We start from the raw sequence: 21,242 nt of genomic DNA, 5'->3' as shown, positions 1-21,242 counted from the left end.
GATACCACAACCTGCAGTTCACACATTACAGAAGCTCCAACTGTCGAGCATCCAAGTCCCCTGGTATCAGTGCGGCTTCCAGACTCTCCTGACTGGCTCATGTTTCATTCCTTGGCAATTTGCCCTAATGATATCCCTCAGGAGCTTTCAGCCTCTCTTCCTCTCCATATTTAATCGTGGTGGATTAATCTGAGGGCTGCGCGGCCCGGGCTGCGCAAAGCGGCCTGTCCTCTGATTCCTTCCGCCACACTCACCTAATTTTTCAGTTTCACTTTTATTTATGTTCCAAGTCTTGACCCTACACACTGTATTTTCAGATAACTGTCCACATAAGATGCCCAGGAAACTCCTTTACCGGTTTATGTATTTTTTTCCGAGGGGCTTCTATAACATAAGACTTGTTTCATGCAGAATCGGCGAAGGTAATACGATGGAGGTCACTAAATAAATTGTTTTCTGATCATCGTTTGTGTTTGGTAAGGAACCTGCCGTTGTGTCCGGAGGGCCCGCGGCCACTCACTGTTGTCCTCTCCCACATTGCAGCTGACGGCCTGTGTGCACGGATCGGTCGCCCTGCTGTACCCCATGTACTGGCAGCACGTGTACATCCCTGTGCTCCCCGCGCACCTGCTGGACTACTGCTGGTAAGCGGGGCTCCGCGCGTGGGGCCCGGGCGGGGAAGGGCCCGGGGCTGCAGGCTGGCGCCTGTGCGCGCGCTGCCACGTGGCCTCGACCGCAGCCACAAGTGCTGCACGGGGCTTCGAGGACAGGCCGAATAGTTCTTTCCAAAGGCAGCACAGACTTGTCACCCGGCAAACAGGAAGTTCTTTGGAGGTTGTGAGTCCTTCCTGCAGCCATTAGACAATCACGTGCGTGGGTGGACACGGAGGCAATCTGAGTGGTGCTTAGGGCAGTTGTGTGGGAGTCAGTGTCAGTGAGAGGCCTCGGTAGCCCAGGTGTCAGGATCCGTCTGCAATCAGTCGGAAGCCAGGCTGTCCGTCAGGGCAACTTTCCTTTGCCCTCTTCCCTCAGTGGCTCACCCGACGCCAGAGAGCAGCAAAGGGGTCGCCTCCAGTACAGGGGTTCCCTGCATCTCTGGTTCCCATCAAAGTCTCAGCCCGGAGCCACCTGCGAAGCAATGTTGCAGAGTTTGGGGAGCAATTCAGGAAAGCTTCCTGGCATTAGGACAGCTCCCAGGGATCTCATCGGATCTAAATTTGACTCCGCCTCTAGAGCTGTGCTCCTCCCGGGAGAGTCTGCACTGCGAGCCAGGCGGGCCAGGCGGGCCAGGCGGGCCAGGCGGGCCAGGCGGGCGGGGGCCAGGCGGGCGGAGGCCGGGCTCCCAGAGGGCAGCTGCGGCCTGGGTCCCCACCCTGGGCTGGAATGCCCGCTTCACTCACTGCACAGCCGTCTTCCACAGCCATAGCTCAGTTCTCTGCAAATCTCATGAGACTTCCCTTCTAAACCATGCCAGTGCACAGACACACATAGAAGGACATAATTTCTAGCATAGTGCTTTTGTTTATATCACAACTAATGTTATTAAAAAACAAAGCTCTGTTAGAATCAGAGTATTTAACTTGCTTATTTCATGAAAAACAGATCCCTTAAAGTATGTCAGGATTCAAATGATTAATGTTCATATATAGGGGTTTTCTGTTAAGTTTTTAGGACTAGCCCCCCTACAGAGCAATGGATTGTAAGGACAGCACGTGTTCTGGGCCACAGGTTGGTGGTACTGCTGCTTGTGCATTCCCACGGCTCCGTACCATCATTGGTGTTGATGGTGCCGTTCGTAGGTCCCAGGGACCTACTACTGCTTGTGCCCTCTGAGTCCTGGGAGGAGAAGCAGTGTGGCAGGAGCCTCCAGGTCTGCAGTTGAATTATATTTGTGATGGACGTGTCACATCACAAGCCTGAGAGTAAAGCTGGATTTGTAAGGAGGCCCTATTGGTAATCATTTTAGAGGTACCGTCTCCGACCAACCTACCCAGAATATGTGAGCAGTTTATTCACTTGCCCATGGAGATGTTTGCCTAGTGTTCAGTAATTAAAACTCACTTATTTAAACAAAGTTTTTATAAAAGTACTTGAAAATATATTGGCATATGGCTTTGAAAAATATATGTCCAGAACTAACCCTTCTAATTATGAGGCCTGGAATGATATTTTATCATATATAATGTTAATACCATTTTAACTTTCCTGTTAAAATATTCTGACCTCTTAGATAGCGTCCCTTTAAAAAGGTTCCATTCTCTGTAATGATTACACGTACAAGACTTTTTGAGGAAACATGTCATTTCAAAACTATTCTATGACTACACAGTTCTGTGCTAATTCTTTCCAGAGAGTTCTTCCTGATACTCTCTGAGCCTGCCGCCAAGCCCTTCTGCTCCTTCCGCTGTGATGAAGGAAGCTCATTTCCTATCTCAGTCCCTGGAATTTTCTTCCTAGTTCCTAACCTCTGCAATAGCCTATAGGACAAGTGCTAACAGCCTCTATGCCAGACACTTCTCGGGTCCGGAGAGCACAGCTTGATCCTCAAAATTTCCGGAGCCCTCAGATCACAATGAGAGGGTCAGCTTCTGTCAAAGGAATTGGGCAGGAGAATATCACTTTTTTTTTTTTTTGAAGTAGCCAAGACTCTAGCTCTCTTCCATTGTCAGAAAATCCTATGCAGTAAACCATTTCCTGGGGAAAATGGTTTTCTTCCCTTTGTTTGCATCCTTGCAAATGATTCTAGAATCAAAGCATGCAAAAGGGAGAAAAACACTAGAGTCATCCCTTCACTTGCATGGTTTTGGAGTAAAGAAAATGTGGGATTCCCTTTCAGTCGAGCACCAGGAATGGCTGGTGTTGGTGGACGGACATTTGCCGACTGTTCCAGGCGACTGGAACTTGCCCAATTCTGAGGTCCTAGCTCCTGGAAGGATCGCTGCTTGTGTACCTGGTGTCTGGTGTTGCACAGATCGTGGAGAGCCGCGATGCCATCTAGTGACCGTGGGCAGACGTCGCATCTTGGCCCGCTGATAGAGCCTTGCTAATTTGCTAGCTCATTCCTTCAGACATTCATCAATCCATTTGTACATCAAACATTTGGTGAACTCCACATTCTTTGCCAGGCTGCGAGTATGTGATGCAAAGAATAAGATTTTGTTTCTGCTCTTGCAGGATCCAAAGATAGGAAGAAATTCACACACAAACACACACACATACACACGTGCACACACGCGCAAGCGCACAGCACAGAGTAATACTGTGAGGTTTATATTGGGGGTATAAAAGGAACATGGATGGGGACACTGAGGAAGGTGGCTACTGGGATGAAGTGACATCATCTGCAGTTTTCCCTTCATCTACCAGTATCACTGGGAAATGGGGAGTTCCCGTTTAACGGGTTTCAGTTAGACAAGATGACTAAATTCTAGAGCTCTGCTGTACAAGCTTGTGCCTGTAGGTAGCAACACTGGATGCGAGACTTGACATTTTGTTACGTAGGCAGCTCTCTACCTGCCTACATTAGGCATTCACTAACCCAAAAAAAGGTACTTTAATGTGGTGAGTCTGTGATGTTGTCAGACGCTGTTAACCTCTGCGAGTCTTTCAACACATGGGAGGTGGTGTGACTCTAGTACCAGTAAAATTAGAATCATTCATTACTTGTTCCAGAATGGTTGGTTCACTTTTTGGTTTTAGGCTGTGTATGTGATTCTTCTTTCCATGAAAGGAGAAGATTTAGCTTCTAAGAGAATATAATATTTAAAAATAAAGGGAAATTAAGTTACTTAGACTATCCTAATAGACTGCTGTTGGTCAAACCCATGGGTGGTCTCCGTGAGGAAACTTAAAAAAAAAAAAAAGGCTATTACATAGTAATTATTTTTGAATGAAGATTAATTGCTATCAAAAAAGAAGCAATCATAGTGGAACTTTCTGTATCCTACCTTTGCAAAATAACGTCATTGACAGAAAGATCTAGGACAGTTTTGCACATGGATGATAAAACATCTGTGTCGCCAAGGAGGTCTCCCTGACTTATTAACACCCTGATCTAATTAGATTTCAGCTAGGTTTGCAAAATTATTTTTCATGAGATTTGGCCGATTTAATATTAGGATGTACACCCAGTTTTCATGAGAAAGAAACAACTACTTAATTAAATCGATATTCTGCAAAACATCATAATTATTTTAGGAAATTATGCTCTCGATTAATAATGTTTGCAGTCCTAACACCTGTGTGTTTGGGATTTTGTTAGAAATTGGTGAGATAAAAACACGTTGAGATACCCAGTGATCCCACAGAAAAAGTTTCAGTTTCTTCGTCATTAGGTTCAGGCACGGGAGATCGTCACTGAATTTTTAGTCTAGTTTAATAATTTCTAATCCAATAATTTCTATATTGTTTACATTTCAAGAGATAACTAGCTTTCATCAAGTGTTATCTTAGGTGTATTCCACAGGACTTCAGACTTTTGGTTCTGATCCACTCAGTGTTCTCCAACATCTGTAAAATGGACGTAATAATAATTATTTTTAGAAGGCTTAAATATTTTGATTAGCACTCATTTTATTAACATGTGCTTTGTGATTTGAGATAGCATGGGCTCTCTCTATTATAAATCTTTTGTGTAGATTTACAAACTGGAAGTTGGCACAGGTAGCTATAATAATTTTACACCATTATCAGTGTGGGGAGGGCTTGACATAGTTCAGATTGTGGGAGTCGCCTACCCTGTTTTGTGAGTTGCCTGAACCCATTTGTGAGAGCCCAGAATAGTTAGTGACATGTGTTTTATGTCTTCCACTGAGTCCCAGGAGGGATTCCAGAGATGAGAACGTGAGTTAGGGAAGTAAGCAGCCTTCCCTTATTTAAGCGCAAGTGGAGTAGTGCCCATTTATTCCTCTTGCTTCTTTTCCAAGGCAGAAAAATATGTTAGGTCTTAAGGTTATCAAAGCCTATAAGTAGTTCTCAACCTTCAGTCAAATGAAGTGTCCAGAATACTAGATCAGTTCTAGATGGTCTGTTGCATAAAAAAATAAAATAAAAATGGGAAGGCACACAGTTACAAAGGGCAGACAACTGAGAATTAGAATCTAGAATAATCAGAGGTAATGGATAGTCTAATGAGAAGTAACTTAAGAACTTACACCATTGTCTTTTTGTGTGAATTCTGGATATAAGTTAAAGCCATCCTTACGTATCTGGAAGTGTTTGAGGTCGCTTTGAACACTGGATGTGTCAAGGTGCCTGTTAAGTTTCAGGCATTGCTGGTCTCAGTAGCCAAGTGGAGTCACAGGAGTTTGGACAGCTCTGTCCCAATAATGACAGCGACGTTTGGAAAATTATGCAAATACTTTGAGAAAGAAGATGATCTGTTTTCATTAACAGAAAAGGTTTGCATTAAATATAACACAAAGATGTCTACAAAAGGAATGTCAAAAATGTTTTATTTTTAAAAAACTATTTGCGTATCTTCTATCACCTTTGTAGACATCTGCCTATATTTTCTTGTTAAATAGTATGTTAATTTTGAAATGTCAAGTTGAATAATTTCCTTCTCAGATTTAATGAGAAATATTTTTGAAGTTACTAGTGAGTCTGATTTGATGTTACAGAAGTTACTTAATGTCTGTATTTTCTGCTAGAGTCTGAGATTGACAATCCGTATATTCTGTCTATATTGTTTCTTATTGTATTATCGTACCCAAGGCCCTAGACCAGGTCTTGGCACCTGGTGTGCCCTACGTATTTTATGTTGACTTAATTAATTTAATATCATTCTTAAACTTATTTGAATATATTTTAATTTATGAAAAAGAGTTTTAACAGAAATGGAAGTGGGATAAATATGAATGCATAAATTTGAAATAAAAGGCAAGGCACATAGGCGGAAAGAGAGCACAGAAGCAAAATGATAACCGTAGGGGAGGGATTTGTTTGTCTTTGTACCTCTGGTTCCCAAACAATGCCTGGCACACAGTAGCTCTCAGTGCAGGTTTGGTCCTGACCGACTCAAAAAATTTGGGTGACATAGCAGGTATGAAACGTTGATATATTAAGAAAATCATTGAAATAAGAATCTAATTGAATAGTAAAAGGTGTGCAAAGGAAATGTGAATAAATTTGATCATTATTTAGGATATATTTGATACGAAGTTTGTGGGAAAGATTCACCTCAGGTTATGGTCTAGACCCTAAGATTCTTAATAAATAAAGAAGTCGTTTTAGGCATCCACAACTCTTGTTTTAAGTAGGAATGACTGTGATTTTTATGTAAATCAATCTTAATTTGAATCTATTAATAGCCTCTACGATTAAATTTGAGTTTTATGTGTAGAATAATTTAAAATATCTATTATAAGCTCTGTTAGAACTGTGCATTTAATAAATTTAATGTTTTAAACATACTGAATGGCTTCTATTGTCGTCTCAGTTCTGATGAACTTATGAATATGTGTCTTTTAACCTAGTGCCCCAATGCCGTATCTGATTGGAGTGCATTCCAGCCTCATCGAGGTGAGTACCTGCCAGACTTGACAGTGGTAAATTACTTCATGAAACTCATAGTTCACACAGCTGTGCTTTGAAGAAGAATAGTTGACTAGTAGAAAGCAGGGAGTAGTTTCATGTTATACTTCTATGATAATTTTCAAAAAGGTAACATGGAAATAGTTCATTTTAATTCATATACTAAATGACCTCCTTCAATGGCATGATGCCTGTTAAAATAGATTTGGTAGAGTCACATGGTAAGTTTTAAAGACTGAAAACTTAAGTCCTTGATGAACCACTTTCTTTGTGGTACTTGGAATCTTTCACATCTTATTTCTTTTTCAGATCTGTATTTTGCAAGTCAGAATTTATGTAATTATGAGTCATAGAGGGAAAATGTTTTTATTTTACAAACGTACTATGATCCAATTTATCAATGTGCTTTCTCAAAATATAGTTTTAATGCACCAACTGTGCAATTTTTAATTAGAATATAACTTTAAATTTTAAAAAAAATTTTCAGTCCTATTAGGGACTTAAAATACAGTGATTTTTCTGCACTGTCATCACCTCATTCCAAAATGATTTTTTTTGTCACTGGAATCATCACTGTAGTAACAAACCTTGAACTTTCAACATCTTGAATTTGAAATCAGTGAGATTTCCGGAGAGGACTTCTTATAAGATTAGCAAATAATAAAATAAACAAAAGACTTGGATCAAACCAATAGACACAGGTCTGTTGCGTGGCATCATTATGCTGGCCGATTTCCGTTTTATTGAAGTACAATTCTGGTTTTGCTGGTGGTGCCTTTTGTACCTTCACTTAATTTCTAATGAGCAACCTACGTGAGTTAGATTTGGTTTTCTTATCAGTTGCTGTCACTGTATCTGCCATCAGTCCTCACTTTGTTGATCAAGGGCGATCCTGCTGATACTTTTCAAACAGAGGATCCCTTATGTAGAGCCATGGTCCTCTAGGAATCCTGACGTACGGACTTGTACGTGCGCTCTGCTTTTGGTCATTTTTCTTTCTTTTTGCAAAATGCTAGGGCAACATTTATATTTATTTAACCTTTAAAAATGAATACATTTCGATGAGTTTCTTTAGGAGGTTTAATTTGATTTTAATATTGAAGTCTGGGTTGGATACCGTTATGACTCTTTACATTTTGTTAGCTTTTTGAAAACTTGTTCTTACACGTCAAGGTACTTACAGTGAAAGGACAAACTGTGTAAAATACAACATGAATGAATAGGTATTTAACCTGTTATTAGATTGTGGAATATGTGATTGGTATTTTAGTCATCAGTAGTTTGACTTTGTGCAAAATCTAATATATTCCACAATCTCATAACAGGTTGGTTGGTATGGTTTCAAAAAAGTCATCAAATTTGGTTTTGATATTAGTGCATATGTCTTTGCTTATTTAATGTACCTAATAGACTACGTAAATTTTACAATATAGTTACACAGATGGAAAATATTTAAAGTTGTTGATTGTACCTGTTGTTATATTATCTTTTTCTATAATGATTCTATATCAACTTTTGAAACTAATGGTTTAGCTTTTACAAATTATTGTAAGAAGGGGTGTATGTTTTACATATTCAATTAAATTTATCACATATTTATTGGACACCTATAGAAAAAAATCAGTACGTATGGGTAAGGAGCAAATTTCAGCATTATTTATTCCTTAAAGCAAGGAATCTTGTCTTGGGGAAATAGTCCATTCTAACCTTAAATCGTCTCCTGTCACTGAATGAGAATGTTTAGAACCATGATTAGATTGGCTGAAATCTCTGTACCTACATACTCTGGGCTAACCAAACTGTCCTAATAGTCAGCTTTATTTGGTTTAATAGTGAATGAGGAAGTATAATAGGAACTTCAGGAATGTCTTTCAAGTAGCTGGGTACCAGTTAGTAACTTTCTCCTTAATCTGTTACAAGATGATACACATCCTGCAATTCCATTCTTATGATGAGTATGTCATTATGTCAGATATTATTTTACACTAAAATCTTCATCTTTTGAGCTTTTTTATTTTATATAAATGGTATTATCATTATGATGTAGATATAGCTATTTACGTATTTTTATATGTGAGACTGAACTGAGTAATTGTGTACATTTTGTTTGCTACAATTACAACTAATTTTTTTCTTTTAGGAAAAATCAAAATATTCTTTTATTCTCTCTCAGTGAAGAGAGCTTCAACACATTTCATCAGTTCACGGAGACTTCTAAACATAATTATTTGAAGACATGAAATTAATACTCTAAAATTTTTCTTTTAATTGTTTTTATGTAATCATGAGGAAAAGGTGGCTAGAAATCTCTCTTGAAAATGCAAATTTGCTTCTAAAATAAGGATAAGGGCATTTGTTCTCCCTGCAAACTAGACATTAGGGATGAACTCAGAGCTGACTATGGCCTGTACTTGATTAGGAATAAATTAGTAGGGGCTACAAATGTGAGGGTTATATTGTTTAACATACAATGGATTCTAAATAAAATATTGACCCAATTCCGTAAGATCACGTGACGGCTGCTACATCCACTTCCCTTGCGTTAATGTGCGTGAGGCACGTCTGGAGCCCTGCACTGCATGTAGGGCCTCTAGGCAGAGGGTATAGGAAACACCACCTTTCCTACCTTCCTGCTGTTCTTCATAAGACTGTCCTAATATTTTTTCTTACTTTCAAAGAAAAAGGCAAATTCTCTTTTCACATTTTCTTACTCTTTCCTCATTTAATCAAATTTATGAATTTTATGATATAAAAATGTGAAAGAGAGAGAGAGAACATTTTATATGCCATGTAACTTTCTACTTCTATTTATTAAAAAAAAAAAAAGCTAGAGCCTAGTTTGGATGGCAAACATAGATAAAATACTGACATTAATCCAAATGAAAAATAAAGATTTAAATTATTGTACATAGTGTTTTCTTTCTTCTTAAAAATATTTAAAATTGTTCTCATTTTGGTGGTCTCAGTGTATTGATTTATTGAAATGAGCACCTTTTCCATTCCTGAGTGGTTCCTTGAACAAAATTTAATTTTCAGCTCTATCAGACCTTTTAAAACTAAGAGCAATTTGAAAAAGGTATATGTTTCATATTAATACTGATTTCCTTTATTCAGAGTTTTTGTTAGTGTCATTACAAAACCTTTTGGGGTCACATAGCCATAATTCTAAGCTATTTAGGCGAACTCATTTCATCTCTTCAAAGAATACATCAGGTTTCTGGATTAACTTTACAGTTTCTGTTAAAAGGACAGCTTAGAAATGAAGATGGAAATCAAAATTATGACATAGTTTTCCCACACAAATGCCATTAGTATAAATACATCTTGCTTATAAAATATGTTGTTTTTGTCATTATACTATAATTTCTAGATAACCACATGTTTATGTATGTAAACCTTGTTTATTTATATATGTATACACATGAAAAGGAAGTGAAATGAGTTTGTTTATAAATGTTTTTAAAATAGCATCACAATTATAAGTGATTCTGTTAATTTCTTATAAACAACCATGTTCTGAGTCTTACTTAAAAATTATAATGTCTTTTACAAGACAGATTTTTAGAATCATCAGTCCCCCTGAGAATCCATATTCTACATAAACATTATAGATTTCTTACTAAATTTCCTACTAAAGACTACCATTTCCCCAGCAAATTTAAAAGTCTACCTAATATACAGAGATTTGAAATTCTAAATGAATCAGAAATTTTAGTCTTGACCAACTTAAAATAAAAATAATTTGTTTGGCCAATGTAAAATTTAAGGTATTTAAGGAACAATTCTCAAAAAATAGCTATTATTCTAGAATGTCAATTTTAAAAATATTTTTCTGAAATTAATTGACCTATTGCTAGTTGACCTATGCAATTATAGAATTCTGAGTGGGTAGATACATTCATTAATGAGCACTTTTTTTACATGAAGGAGTAACACTATTTGCTATTATTAAATAAAACTAATTGAATTATGATTTAAGTATACATATTATTTAAATAAGAAAAATAAACAGTAACTGTTTCCTTTCTTTAAGGATGAAATATTTCATGAAATTGTAATTCACTATCATTTGTCCACATCTTGAGATAATTTGACCAGTTGACTAAGCTGTCAAACACATAAGACAAATAAGTCAAATAGTTAATCTGATAGGCTATTAAATTTGATCTTTTCTATTGAAATTCAGGTGATAAATATTACTCACAATAAATTCCATATTACTACCCTCTCTGTCATTGTTTTCATCTTTCAGTCCTCATCATAAACTTACACCAAACAGAAATGGAAATATAGAGAACATATTTATTAATTTAAACTTCAGTTTATGTTAGCCCTGCAATATGATTTATGCTAAAAATAGGTATAGAACTAGACACAAGTTCCTGTATCATAAGATTGAAATTCAATTGATAAAATTTAATGGATAGAAATTTTTACAGTTTAATGTAGCTGTGCCAATTTTGTAAGTCTTTGTTGTAGTTATCTCTTTGGTATTTAAATTATATTGTATATCTTCAAACTAAATCAATATGTCTCAATGAACACACATTCTATTTTAAGCATTTTTACCCAATCTTTTTGAATGGTTGTATCCAAACTTTTTCTCATAAGGCAAAGTTGTTTATATTCTTTCATAACGTCGGATTTTCCTTTTTTCTTTCCCCAAGGCTAATGCATTAAGATAATTTTCCCTACATTTCTAAGCTCATTAGATTTTGGAAGGAAAATATACTAAGATGTTTATTCATGATTGTGTTTTTCAAACAGAGAGTGAAAAATAAATCATTGGAGGATGTGGTTATGTTAAATGTGGACACAAACACGTTAGAATCACCATTTAATGACTTGAACAATCTCCCGAGTGACGTGGTAAGTCTGAAGGCTATTTTATGGTGAATATATGGATATATGTGTATGTCTGTTTTCTCCTGGGCCCTTGAATTACCAAGCGTTATTTTCCCCACTTTTTAAAATTCTGAAATACAGGGGTTGAGTGTGTGCAGGGGGTGTGAGAGGAATCAATGTAGATTCTGCGTTGAATATTTTTACCTTTTGGCAGTTGAGGAGATGTTGAATGGAACATCATACTCCTCATTGTAAAAGTAGGATCATAATTAAAAAGCTCGGTGCATTCATTAGGCAGAGGTTCTTTAAACGTACGTCTCTTCATCTCATCTTAATCATTATCTTACAAAGTAGGCATTTCTGTCTGCCTAGTGGCATGTCTTGCAAAAGAATGAGAGTTTTTGAAGGAAGAAGAAGAAGGGGGCCAATTATCGGCTTTGCTTCCCTGCCACCTGCCAGCGCCATTCCTTTTAATTAATGATCTGATGGCACTGGTCAATATAATAAGAAATGCTTGTACAGTTGGGGTCAGAAAATTCTGGCTTTGATCTCCCTCAACTTTCTGAAACATTTATTTGTTTTCTCTAAATTATTTCAGTTTTATTTTTAATCTTTTCTATCCTGCTGAGGGCCGCAAGAATGAAAACCTACATGGTTTGTCATTTGCTTTGGCAGAGCAAAGACTGCTTACTTATAATTCTATTTGTAAATTAAACTGCAAACCCAGTTTGTCATAAAAGACATCTGATCCTTTTGAAATGACGAAAACTGTCTTTTGTCTGTAAAGGCTGATAAATTAAGTGCCAGTTCTCTCCTGGTCTTTGATCTCGCAGAGGGTTTGTGTGTGTGTGCATGTGTGTGTCTGCAGCTTATAATAGGATATATTCTGTATTTCATGTTAAATAGACTCCAAAAGTACATTTTTTGGCCTTCATAGTCCTTAGAACCGGGCAAAAATGCACACTAATATTGTTTCTGTATATATTTCAATGGCTGTTTAAAAATATCTTTATAACACAGTTGCAAGTTAAAATAACTCCTTTAAATATCAATTGTTTCAGGGATATTAAAATTTATGAATAAAAAATCCTTAGAATATATTTTCTGTAATAGTGCAAGTATTTTGAAATCATTATTAGAGAGATCGAAAAATTGAATTTAAAAATCTTAAACAAAAAATACAGTAATACTAGCTTCAATTGTTTTTATGGCTAGTGATAGGAAAACTATGATTTTAAAGTCAAAATCAGGGCATGAATATATGCCCATAAATAACCTAAAAGACCTGCTGACCTTGAAGCAAATTAAATTGAACTACTTTATCTTACTATCGTAGAATTAATGCGATGTACGAACAAATCCAAACCCAGGCCAGTGAGGAATTATATTATCTTTTTGGTTCATTATAAGTAGATTGCCTCATTATAAAAATTTTGCAGAAGCTGCTAGAAATGGTTAGAGTTATTCGTTTAGAAATCCATCAAAGTGTCCTTCATTGGATAGAGAAGTAATTATGAAAATAAAGGCCCAACTTTTAAAAATATTTTCCTTATCTGCATGTATTTCCTACTGTTAATACCCTAAGGAGAAGAGATTGTTTATTAAAAAAAAGGAAGAAGAAGAAGAACGGGATAAAAAAGAGAAAGAAATCAGCTTTTCTGTGTCATTAAAATTTTTATAGTCAGCTTTAATGATAGCTCATTCTTTCTTTGAGAAAATCTTTAATAGTAATTGTTTTGATTGGTGATTCTTTTTTAATTAAGAAGTACTACCTTTCTAGTCACATTAGTTTGATATTAAAACATTTATTTAAATATATGAAGAAGTTAAACAATATTCACAAAATGTAAAAGCTTAAATATATAAAATGACAAGAGGAACCATCTTATAAGCAACAGTTAACTAGACATAACTGAAATAGTAAAGTATATGCATAAAAAGGGTCACTACAAAATGCTATAGATATACTATTGCTTGAAGTTAAGGGCCATAGTCTTACAGACAAATTTGAAGAATGAATAAATTGAAATAGCTCTGGAGTAGAGCTTGGACTGTTTACTCGAAGGCAGTAGAGGACGTTTTAAGTTACAGTGATATTCTGAAAAATACTTTAGGTGTTGGTTCAACTATCTCTGACAAATGTAGATTTATCATCAGTTTTCCAAAAGTGATCTCTTATAATTCTGTAGGAAATATGATAAAGCATCAAAGTCATACTTTCTATAATTATTAATATAAATGTTTTAAATGAGGCATGTTAAAATCACCCATGTTCTTACTGATTTTTGTGTGTGTGTGATTTGAATTAATAAAATATACTTGAAGGCTGAAAAATAGTCCTACTGGTATTGTTTGATTGTTTAATAAATTAACTGATATTTAAATGAGGGCCTTTTAAAATCATTCCCCAAAACGTTTAAATTATACTTCCAGGCTAGATGCCTCTCTGTCATGTGCACTCGATTATGGTGTCAGCTTGACCAGTGGTCTTGGCTGTTCAAAGGTCAGCGGTCACACTTGTCCTGCATTACTAGTCTTTTTTCCTGTGGACCCTCTGCTGTGTTGCATGCTGTAATCTTCTTAATGGCTTCATTCCAATATTCACACATAATATTTTAGATTTATTGACTGTTAGAAATACTACCATGCCAGTAGCAGTTCCGCTACTCTTAAGGTATTTAAAATTGGAAAAATAAATCAGGGCAAAGCTTTCAGGAATCCTTTGTTTTCCTTAAGGGAGGGGAAAAAACTCTCTTCCTGTCTTCTGACAAGAACACTTGTTTTTCGATTTCATCATTTCATTGTAGATTTGGATCATTAAAAGAAAAAAAACACAAATTTTATTGGAAGTGATGTTAACTATATTGATTATTACATGGAATAACTTTTAAAAGCAGTAGATCCATTAAAATACACTTTTGTAGTTTTTTGCCTATGAACACACTGTGATTTTATTTTTTATTGGCTAAGCCAAATATGGATACCTTCAAACACATGTAGTTTTGAGTCTTTTAAAATAAAAAAGTAAATTTTAGGACTATGTAACAGTATCAATTGAAGTTAATGTTGTGATATGTTTTTAAGTGTGGGAGTAAAAGAACCAGTTTGATTAAATGTAACATTTGAAATCTCAAATGAGTTCATTTTAATTTAAGAAAATGCACTATTGAGACCCCCCCATTCCAAGTATATACACAAATTTGGTTTCAATTACACACTAATTTAAAATGTTGTATTTCTAAGCTATTACTGCTCATTTTAATTTTTATGATCATTAACATTTTGAAAGTAATTTGGAAAATTGTTACTATTTCAAAAATAAATAAGGCAACCCACTTGTAGGAAAATTAAGTTAATTAGAATTATAATGAGATTTAGGAAATCTGTCTTCATGTGACTATTAAGTTAAAACAATTATAAACTAACTCTCCTAGATGAAAACAGGTTAGAATTGGCATCTGAAAAAGTTGCATGCATTAGAATATTCATTACTAGGAACATGAATTTGACCTATATTGCTTAACTGTCTTTAAATAATTTTTCTAGATTATAAAAAATAATATACTCTGAGACAGGCCAATATAGTTACCACTATTTTAGGTAAGAGGAAGGCACAGAAAATACATGTTAGCAGTGTTTCTAGAGCTTTAGTTCATACAGATTTTGAGCCTTACACTTAGGCCCCAGCCACCAGACCACGGACCCTCTCCTAGAAGCGTGGTATACAGTGTGGTAATAACTCTTTTCAGATTCTTACAGAAGCTCACTGTCCATTCTAATCTTGTTAAAGAATATCAGTATGACCTCTTTCATTTAAATTGGGATTTTCAGCACCGTTTTAAACATTCGTTTTCATCTTACATCTAATACTGTTGGAAAATGCTTTTCTGTTTTCTACTAGGAGGGTATGTAGAAAATGTAGTCCTCTTAAAGAGATATTATACAATTCACTGTAAACCACAGTGTATCATATATAGGAATGTGCTACATTTGGTATCAAGCATGGAGAATTCCTGCAATACTGAAGAGACCTGACTGTAAAATGGAGTCACTTAAACTACCGTGCATCTTGTAATGCGGCTTTCACGGAAGGAATAGGTATTTATTGTGATAGGAAAAGGAAGGACACAGATTGCTCCGAATTAGCAGAAACCATTCAACGCCTAAAGAACTAGAAAAAAACACACCCCAAAACTCTGACTTTAAATACAATTTTAGATATTTGCATTCAAGTGACTTAATTTGGGAATAGGTTTGGAAAAGAATTGGCTTTTTCAGAGAATGTTAAAAATTAGCTTTAAAAAATTAAGTGTATAAACAAATTTAACTCACAACTATGCAGATAGTCAGTAGGTATGTTTATTTGTTGGCTATTTAATCTAACACGAAGGTTTAGTGTGTTAAATTGTCATAGGCACGTTATAAAGACAAACAAAGGCCCCAGAGAATATTCTACTAGTTTCAGGTTTTCCACAGCAGAGCTGTAGTCCTTACTGTGTTTAACAGTAAAAATGGAGTCCCCAGAAATGTCTCGAGTGGCCAGGTTAGAAAGAGAACAGGATTCTTTTGTTGGGGTTCTAGAGTGATTTGGAGAACATCGTTTCAGTTTAGTGGAGTAGATCTGGGGAGACAATCGCTGCTTTGGCTTAGCCTCTGGAGCTGCAGTCACGCCCTCCCTTCACTCTCCAGCTGTTGGAGTTCAGGCCTCTGGATGTGCCTTGCCCCAGCCACCCGCCTGGCACTGGCCTTTGTGACTAGCTGGCAGGCAGTGAACGCTTGGTGAGGGGAAGTCGGATTGCATTTCTTTTATCATTTGTAATAGAAGTTGCTTTGTAAATTCCCTGTCTAGTCTTCCGTCCTAGAACATTTTCTAAGGATATTTTCATCTGACTTTCATAGTCATGAAAGGAAGAAACCTGGAAGCTTGTTTAATACATACTTTTTAAAACATCCAGAGACCATGGTATGCTTCTGCATCGCCTTGGGTGTCTGGAAATTCACCATTCTTGCAAATCATGATTATGAGAGATGTGATTGTTTATAAAAAGTTTTTTGTTGTTGTTTGTAAGTAAGCTATTACAGATTGTGCTATTTTTCCTACTGTTTTCTTCTTGGTGTGTATTTCTTAAATATAAGCTTTAAATACAAAAGCAAAACAAAACAAAAGTTCAAAAACCTTAAATAACTGAGCTTCCCACCATTTAAAAGATCTTTGTTATTTTCTCTGAATTGAATCAGTTCCCACCACAGCAGTGACCCAGGCTTTAGTGATTTCCCCTTTTGTATCTCTGTACTTTGGCCATTTTAAAGTTGATTTATAGTTTGTTACTCTTAGTGGTTTAAATGTTCATGAAGTCCTTTGACTTTCTCAGGGCTTTTCATTTCCAACTAAATTCCTGGCTTTTCTGCTAATGTCTTTTTTTTTTTTTTTGTATGATTTCAATAGCATACTTCTCTCTTCTTACTGCTAACATATAGGTATACATACATACATATATGTGTATATATATGTATTTAAAAATATAAAGACCTTGGTTTTGGCTTTAAAAATTATTTCCAGTTTTGTGTCTAGCTCTCTAAGTTTTTGACTTCTTCATATTGCATAATATTGTGAGTACTGTCACAATCGGAGTTCCCAAATCTTGCTGATATCATAACGAGGTGGTGAACATTTAAATGAATGGTGTTTCTGGGCCACATCACAGATATTCTGATCCACTTAATGAGAAAAATTCATGTGGAAGTGTGCCTGGGCCAGATGGTTCATGCATTCATGCAAAAAGCGTTTACTGAGCACTTCCTATAAGCCTGTGCTGTGCAAGGAGCTGAGTAAACAGGAAGACTGAACGTTCCGTTTGACTGGGCCCAGCCCATGGCCACACCAAGCCCCAAGGGATGCTGGGAAATAATGGGGTTAACCCAGCACCCGTCAAAACTTTAGGATTTCTGTTAGCAAAGAAAGGGGGAGTGGATGTTGGTGGACTGAGAGCCATCTCTGCCATAAGGAAGCTGAAGGGAAAATAATTTTAGCCCCGCTGACATGCCATTTTTGCCAGTGTACAAACTCAGATCAGCATCTGGTGGCCCAACCACCTCAAGGTGTCACAACATCTGTGCAGAATTGGCTTGAATGATGAGTATGAAAAAGCCAAGCAACGAGGGAGGAGGGGACTAGCACATACACAGGTTCTGCTACGGGGACGAGGTTGGCAAGCTCAGGAAGTGGAAAGAGGTCCTGGTTAGCTGGAGTGAGGAGAACAAAAGAGAGGGCTCTGCAAAATGAGGTTGGACGGTAGGCAGGAGTGAGGCCCCAAGAGACTGGTCGTTCTTGTTAAGGACTGTGGCTTTATCAGAAATTCCTGGGAGAGGAAGTGTGAGCCACGGTTCCTTCTGGTAATTTCATGTTGGGTTCTGGGTCCCGCAGGTCTCTGGGTAGAGGAAATAAAGGGGACAGTCAGGCGAGAGACCATGTGCGGTTGTCTACGTAAGAGGTGGCAGGGGCAACTCAGTCGTGGTAGGAATTTATAGAAGAGGGGGCAGCTTTGAAATCTCTGTTAGAGGTCGGCCTGACAGGCCTTGGTGACACAGTGCACGTAGGAAATGACAAGGGGAGAAGTTCGAAGAAGACCTGCATGATTCCTTTTTGAGCAACTGGATGAATGGAAGTGACGTCGCTTTTAGCGACAATGGCGAGGCATTGCGCTTGAGGTGGCATAGGAGCAGTTTTGGTTGTCTTAAATTTTAGGATGCCTCTGGAAGGAAAATAGTTGTAGATGACACCATATTAGTTAGGTTTTGATAGGTAATTAAACATACAAAGAAGCAAGGTAATGATACCCAGCAAGGAGGTCATATGCTTTTCATTTAATAAATGTTAAAGGTTACTGTTTTAATCCTTCAATAGAAGCTTGTTAGAAAATTATATTAAGAGGGAAAGGTTAATTTTGTTTCTTATAAACTGAACATTCAAAGGATTAAAGAAGTGTAGGAATTTAATGTCTGATTCAAATGAGAACCATATCATGTTTCATAGGAGAATAAAAGACTTTAACGTTTTTTCTAAAGCAGGTGATTATTTGAAGCTTTAACTGTTTTTCTAAATGTGTGTAGTTTCTAGAGTACAGTTCAGGTATGTAAAAGGAGACGTTGGAAAACATCCTCGCTGTTTTAGGTTGTGTAGGTTATCTAAATAATATTTCTGAACATTTATTTTCACCTTCTGTTCTTTGGTGTTTCTCTTTGTGAACCTTAAAAGTGAAATTAAAATTTTTGGCTATATGGTGGTTAATTTAATTTTCCTGAAGGAATGCATCTAAAAGTGAAGTAAGAAAAAAATGTGTCACTTCCCTGAAAAACTCAGCTCATTCCTTCCCTGACTCCCCTTTGCATTAACTGAGCCATTACTCAGACGTGAGCACATGGCCGGCACTCTTTGAATTTATACCTGTTTGCTATGATTGCTCTTGTAATCTCATCTAATTCCGAGTCACTTCGGTGCTGAGAGGGTAAGAGTAGAGAATTGGTGGTGATGTTACTTGTGTTATCACTTCTCCCACGATGGCTGCCTAAAGGCCTGAATTCTCAGTGTAAGAAAGGCGTTTAAATATTTCTAAGAGCAGCCAATTGATCTTTATTTCTGAAATTCTTTTCACTGTTTCACTTTTTTTTGGTCCACTGTAATGCTTAATTAGACTTGAAAAATATTTACAGACTGAAATATATGATAAAATGAAATGTCAATTTTAAAGCAATCTGGAGCCCTTGGCAATTGAGAATAAAAAGCAAAAAGACTGACACTTCCTCAGTATCCCATAATAACCACGTGACTAAGGTCCCAGATGCTTTTCTGAATTCAGAGTTATATGTGAGTGTAAACTTCAGGATTCCATGGGCAGATGTATATTCATTTCGTAACTAAACCTACAAGTTTGTAACTTAAAGCAGAAAATGCTATTTCCCAGACCAAGTATTGAAAAAGTGCACAGGAGATATCCCCGTTTCTAGAGGTAAAAACTGCTAAAAGCTAATTAGCACTGCAAAGGGCAGCGGTAACTGGTGATAATTGACCCCAGCAACCTAACGGACAGCAGGCAGCAGGGCTGACAGGCATTTTATATTAGAGCAATAGCCTTATATCTAAAATGGACTTTAGAAAACAATTTCATTTTCTCAGGCGATGTTTGACATTCTTTGTGCACACAGAAACACTTCCCTCGGCCACCCTTTTAGTCTCTGCAAAACAGCAACAACCACAGGTCCACTGACAGGGGAAGTCCACCAAGAGAGGCCAAGAAGGAGCTCTCTGTGCAGTTGTGTAGTTGAAATCATGTAAAATAGGCAAAGGAAAGATGGAACCGTATGTCTTGCTAGGCAGCTGCTTTCATCTCACACGTCTGTAGAACAGTACCGTCCGCTAGAAACCGCATGAGTCACAGACGCAATCTGAAATTTTCTAGCAGCCACATTAAAAAGGAAAAAGAACTGCGTAAAATTAATTTTCTTAATATATTTTTGTTTAACCCAATACATTCCAAATATAATTGTTTCATCAAAATACAATGTATTAATGAGACGATTTTACCTTTTTTTTTTTTTTGATACTGAGTCTTTAAAATGCCGTGCATATTTTACACTGACAGCTGATCTCAGTTTGCATTAGTCACATTTCAAGTGCTTGTGTGTCTTGTGGTTACCGTATTGGATAGCAAGTTCTAGAACAAGTATTTCCTTCTTTTCCTGTTTCTACAGAGTTCCTGAATGACTACTTTTGGAAGTGACTAGCACATATTGATGATTTGGTTAGGGAGGGCTTGTGGCAATGTGATTAAAAGCCTGGATAACGTGAGCAGCAACTAAGCAATTATGGAGTTGGGGAGATAGAGGCTTAGGAAGGGTTCAACTTGCCTCATTCTCTGTGAGCGCATGTGTTACGATGGTCCTAACAATGCTTGATTTGTGGAGAACTGAACTGTTCATTTCATGTTTTGTAGGAAAATATACTTCGAGGCATTTTCTTTTGTAAAGGTAGAAGTCATGATATTTTAAAATGTGTTTTTTATTTCCTAAAGTAAGGTTTAAAAATTACCCAACCATTTACTTTTTATAATACTTAGAAAGACTGGAATCATACTCCTTCTATCACAAGCTCTTTTTGGGGAGGCGGTAATTAAATACGTACATATATTGATATTCATTCCCATTGATTTGTCTTAAAAGGCACTTGAAACTTAAAAAAAAAGTTATGTTATTAGAAACATTAGAATGAAGGCCATTAAGTCAGAAGATTTGTATTCGCATCCTTCAGCTGCATTTATTGTTTGAATGTGTGGGTTACCTAAAAATGTGCATTTATTGAGTTTGATTTTAATAATGAAAACTTCCTCTTCAGTGAGTCCTGGTCTGTGCACTTTGTGAGCTAAATGCATTAGGCTCTAAACTTTTAACTGAATCTATGGAGCTTGGATATAAATTGAAAAGATCACAGCTGTGGGGAGAAGACCTATCCTGCAAAGGCCTTTCTGCATAGATTATGAACGTTATAACTCAATAATTTTCTCAAAACTATGGCTATAATTGGACCCAATGGGGTTCTCTTCCTTTGATCAGATCAGAGTAAGTGTGACTTTACACTGGAAAATGTCACTCCTGTGAAGGTTTATCACCTGTAGAGCTGGTCTTTCCTCTGATGCTGTGTTCATTTCTCATTAGCATTATTCAAAGTTTGGTTGTTAATTAGGTTGACACTTCAATTACAATCATCATCTACAAGATTAGTCAGGACCGCTTGCATAAAGAAAACCATTCTTTCTTTGCATCTATACCTGTAAAGGAGAGATGATATTATTTTGTTATCCGGTCGTTTC

The 21,242-nt window shown here is 36.7% G+C and overlaps 1 protein-coding gene across 6 annotated transcripts in view; it reads left to right on the top strand.

Annotated features, from left to right (window-relative positions):
* The window catches only part of DENND1B (DENN domain containing 1B), a 170,023-nt gene that overhangs the window by 99,251 nt on the left and 49,530 nt on the right, over positions 1 to 21,242 (top strand). For all 6 annotated transcript variants that reach the window (XM_074317075.1, XM_074317076.1, XM_074317074.1 and 3 more), the window contains 3 exons: positions 544 to 644; positions 6,477 to 6,522; positions 11,302 to 11,403. In XM_074317075.1, the coding sequence (XP_074173176.1) occupies positions 544 to 644; positions 6,477 to 6,522; positions 11,302 to 11,403 (249 nt within the window). The remainder of the gene's footprint in view (positions 1 to 543; positions 645 to 6,476; positions 6,523 to 11,301; positions 11,404 to 21,242) is intronic.

Source organism: Rhinolophus sinicus, linkage group LG12, assembly GCF_036562045.2.
Source record: "Rhinolophus sinicus isolate RSC01 linkage group LG12, ASM3656204v1, whole genome shotgun sequence".
Classification (NCBI taxonomy): Eukaryota; Metazoa; Chordata; class Mammalia; order Chiroptera; family Rhinolophidae; genus Rhinolophus; species Rhinolophus sinicus.
Note: the sequence above shows the minus strand (reverse complement) of the source record. Positions and strands in the feature narration are given on the sequence as shown.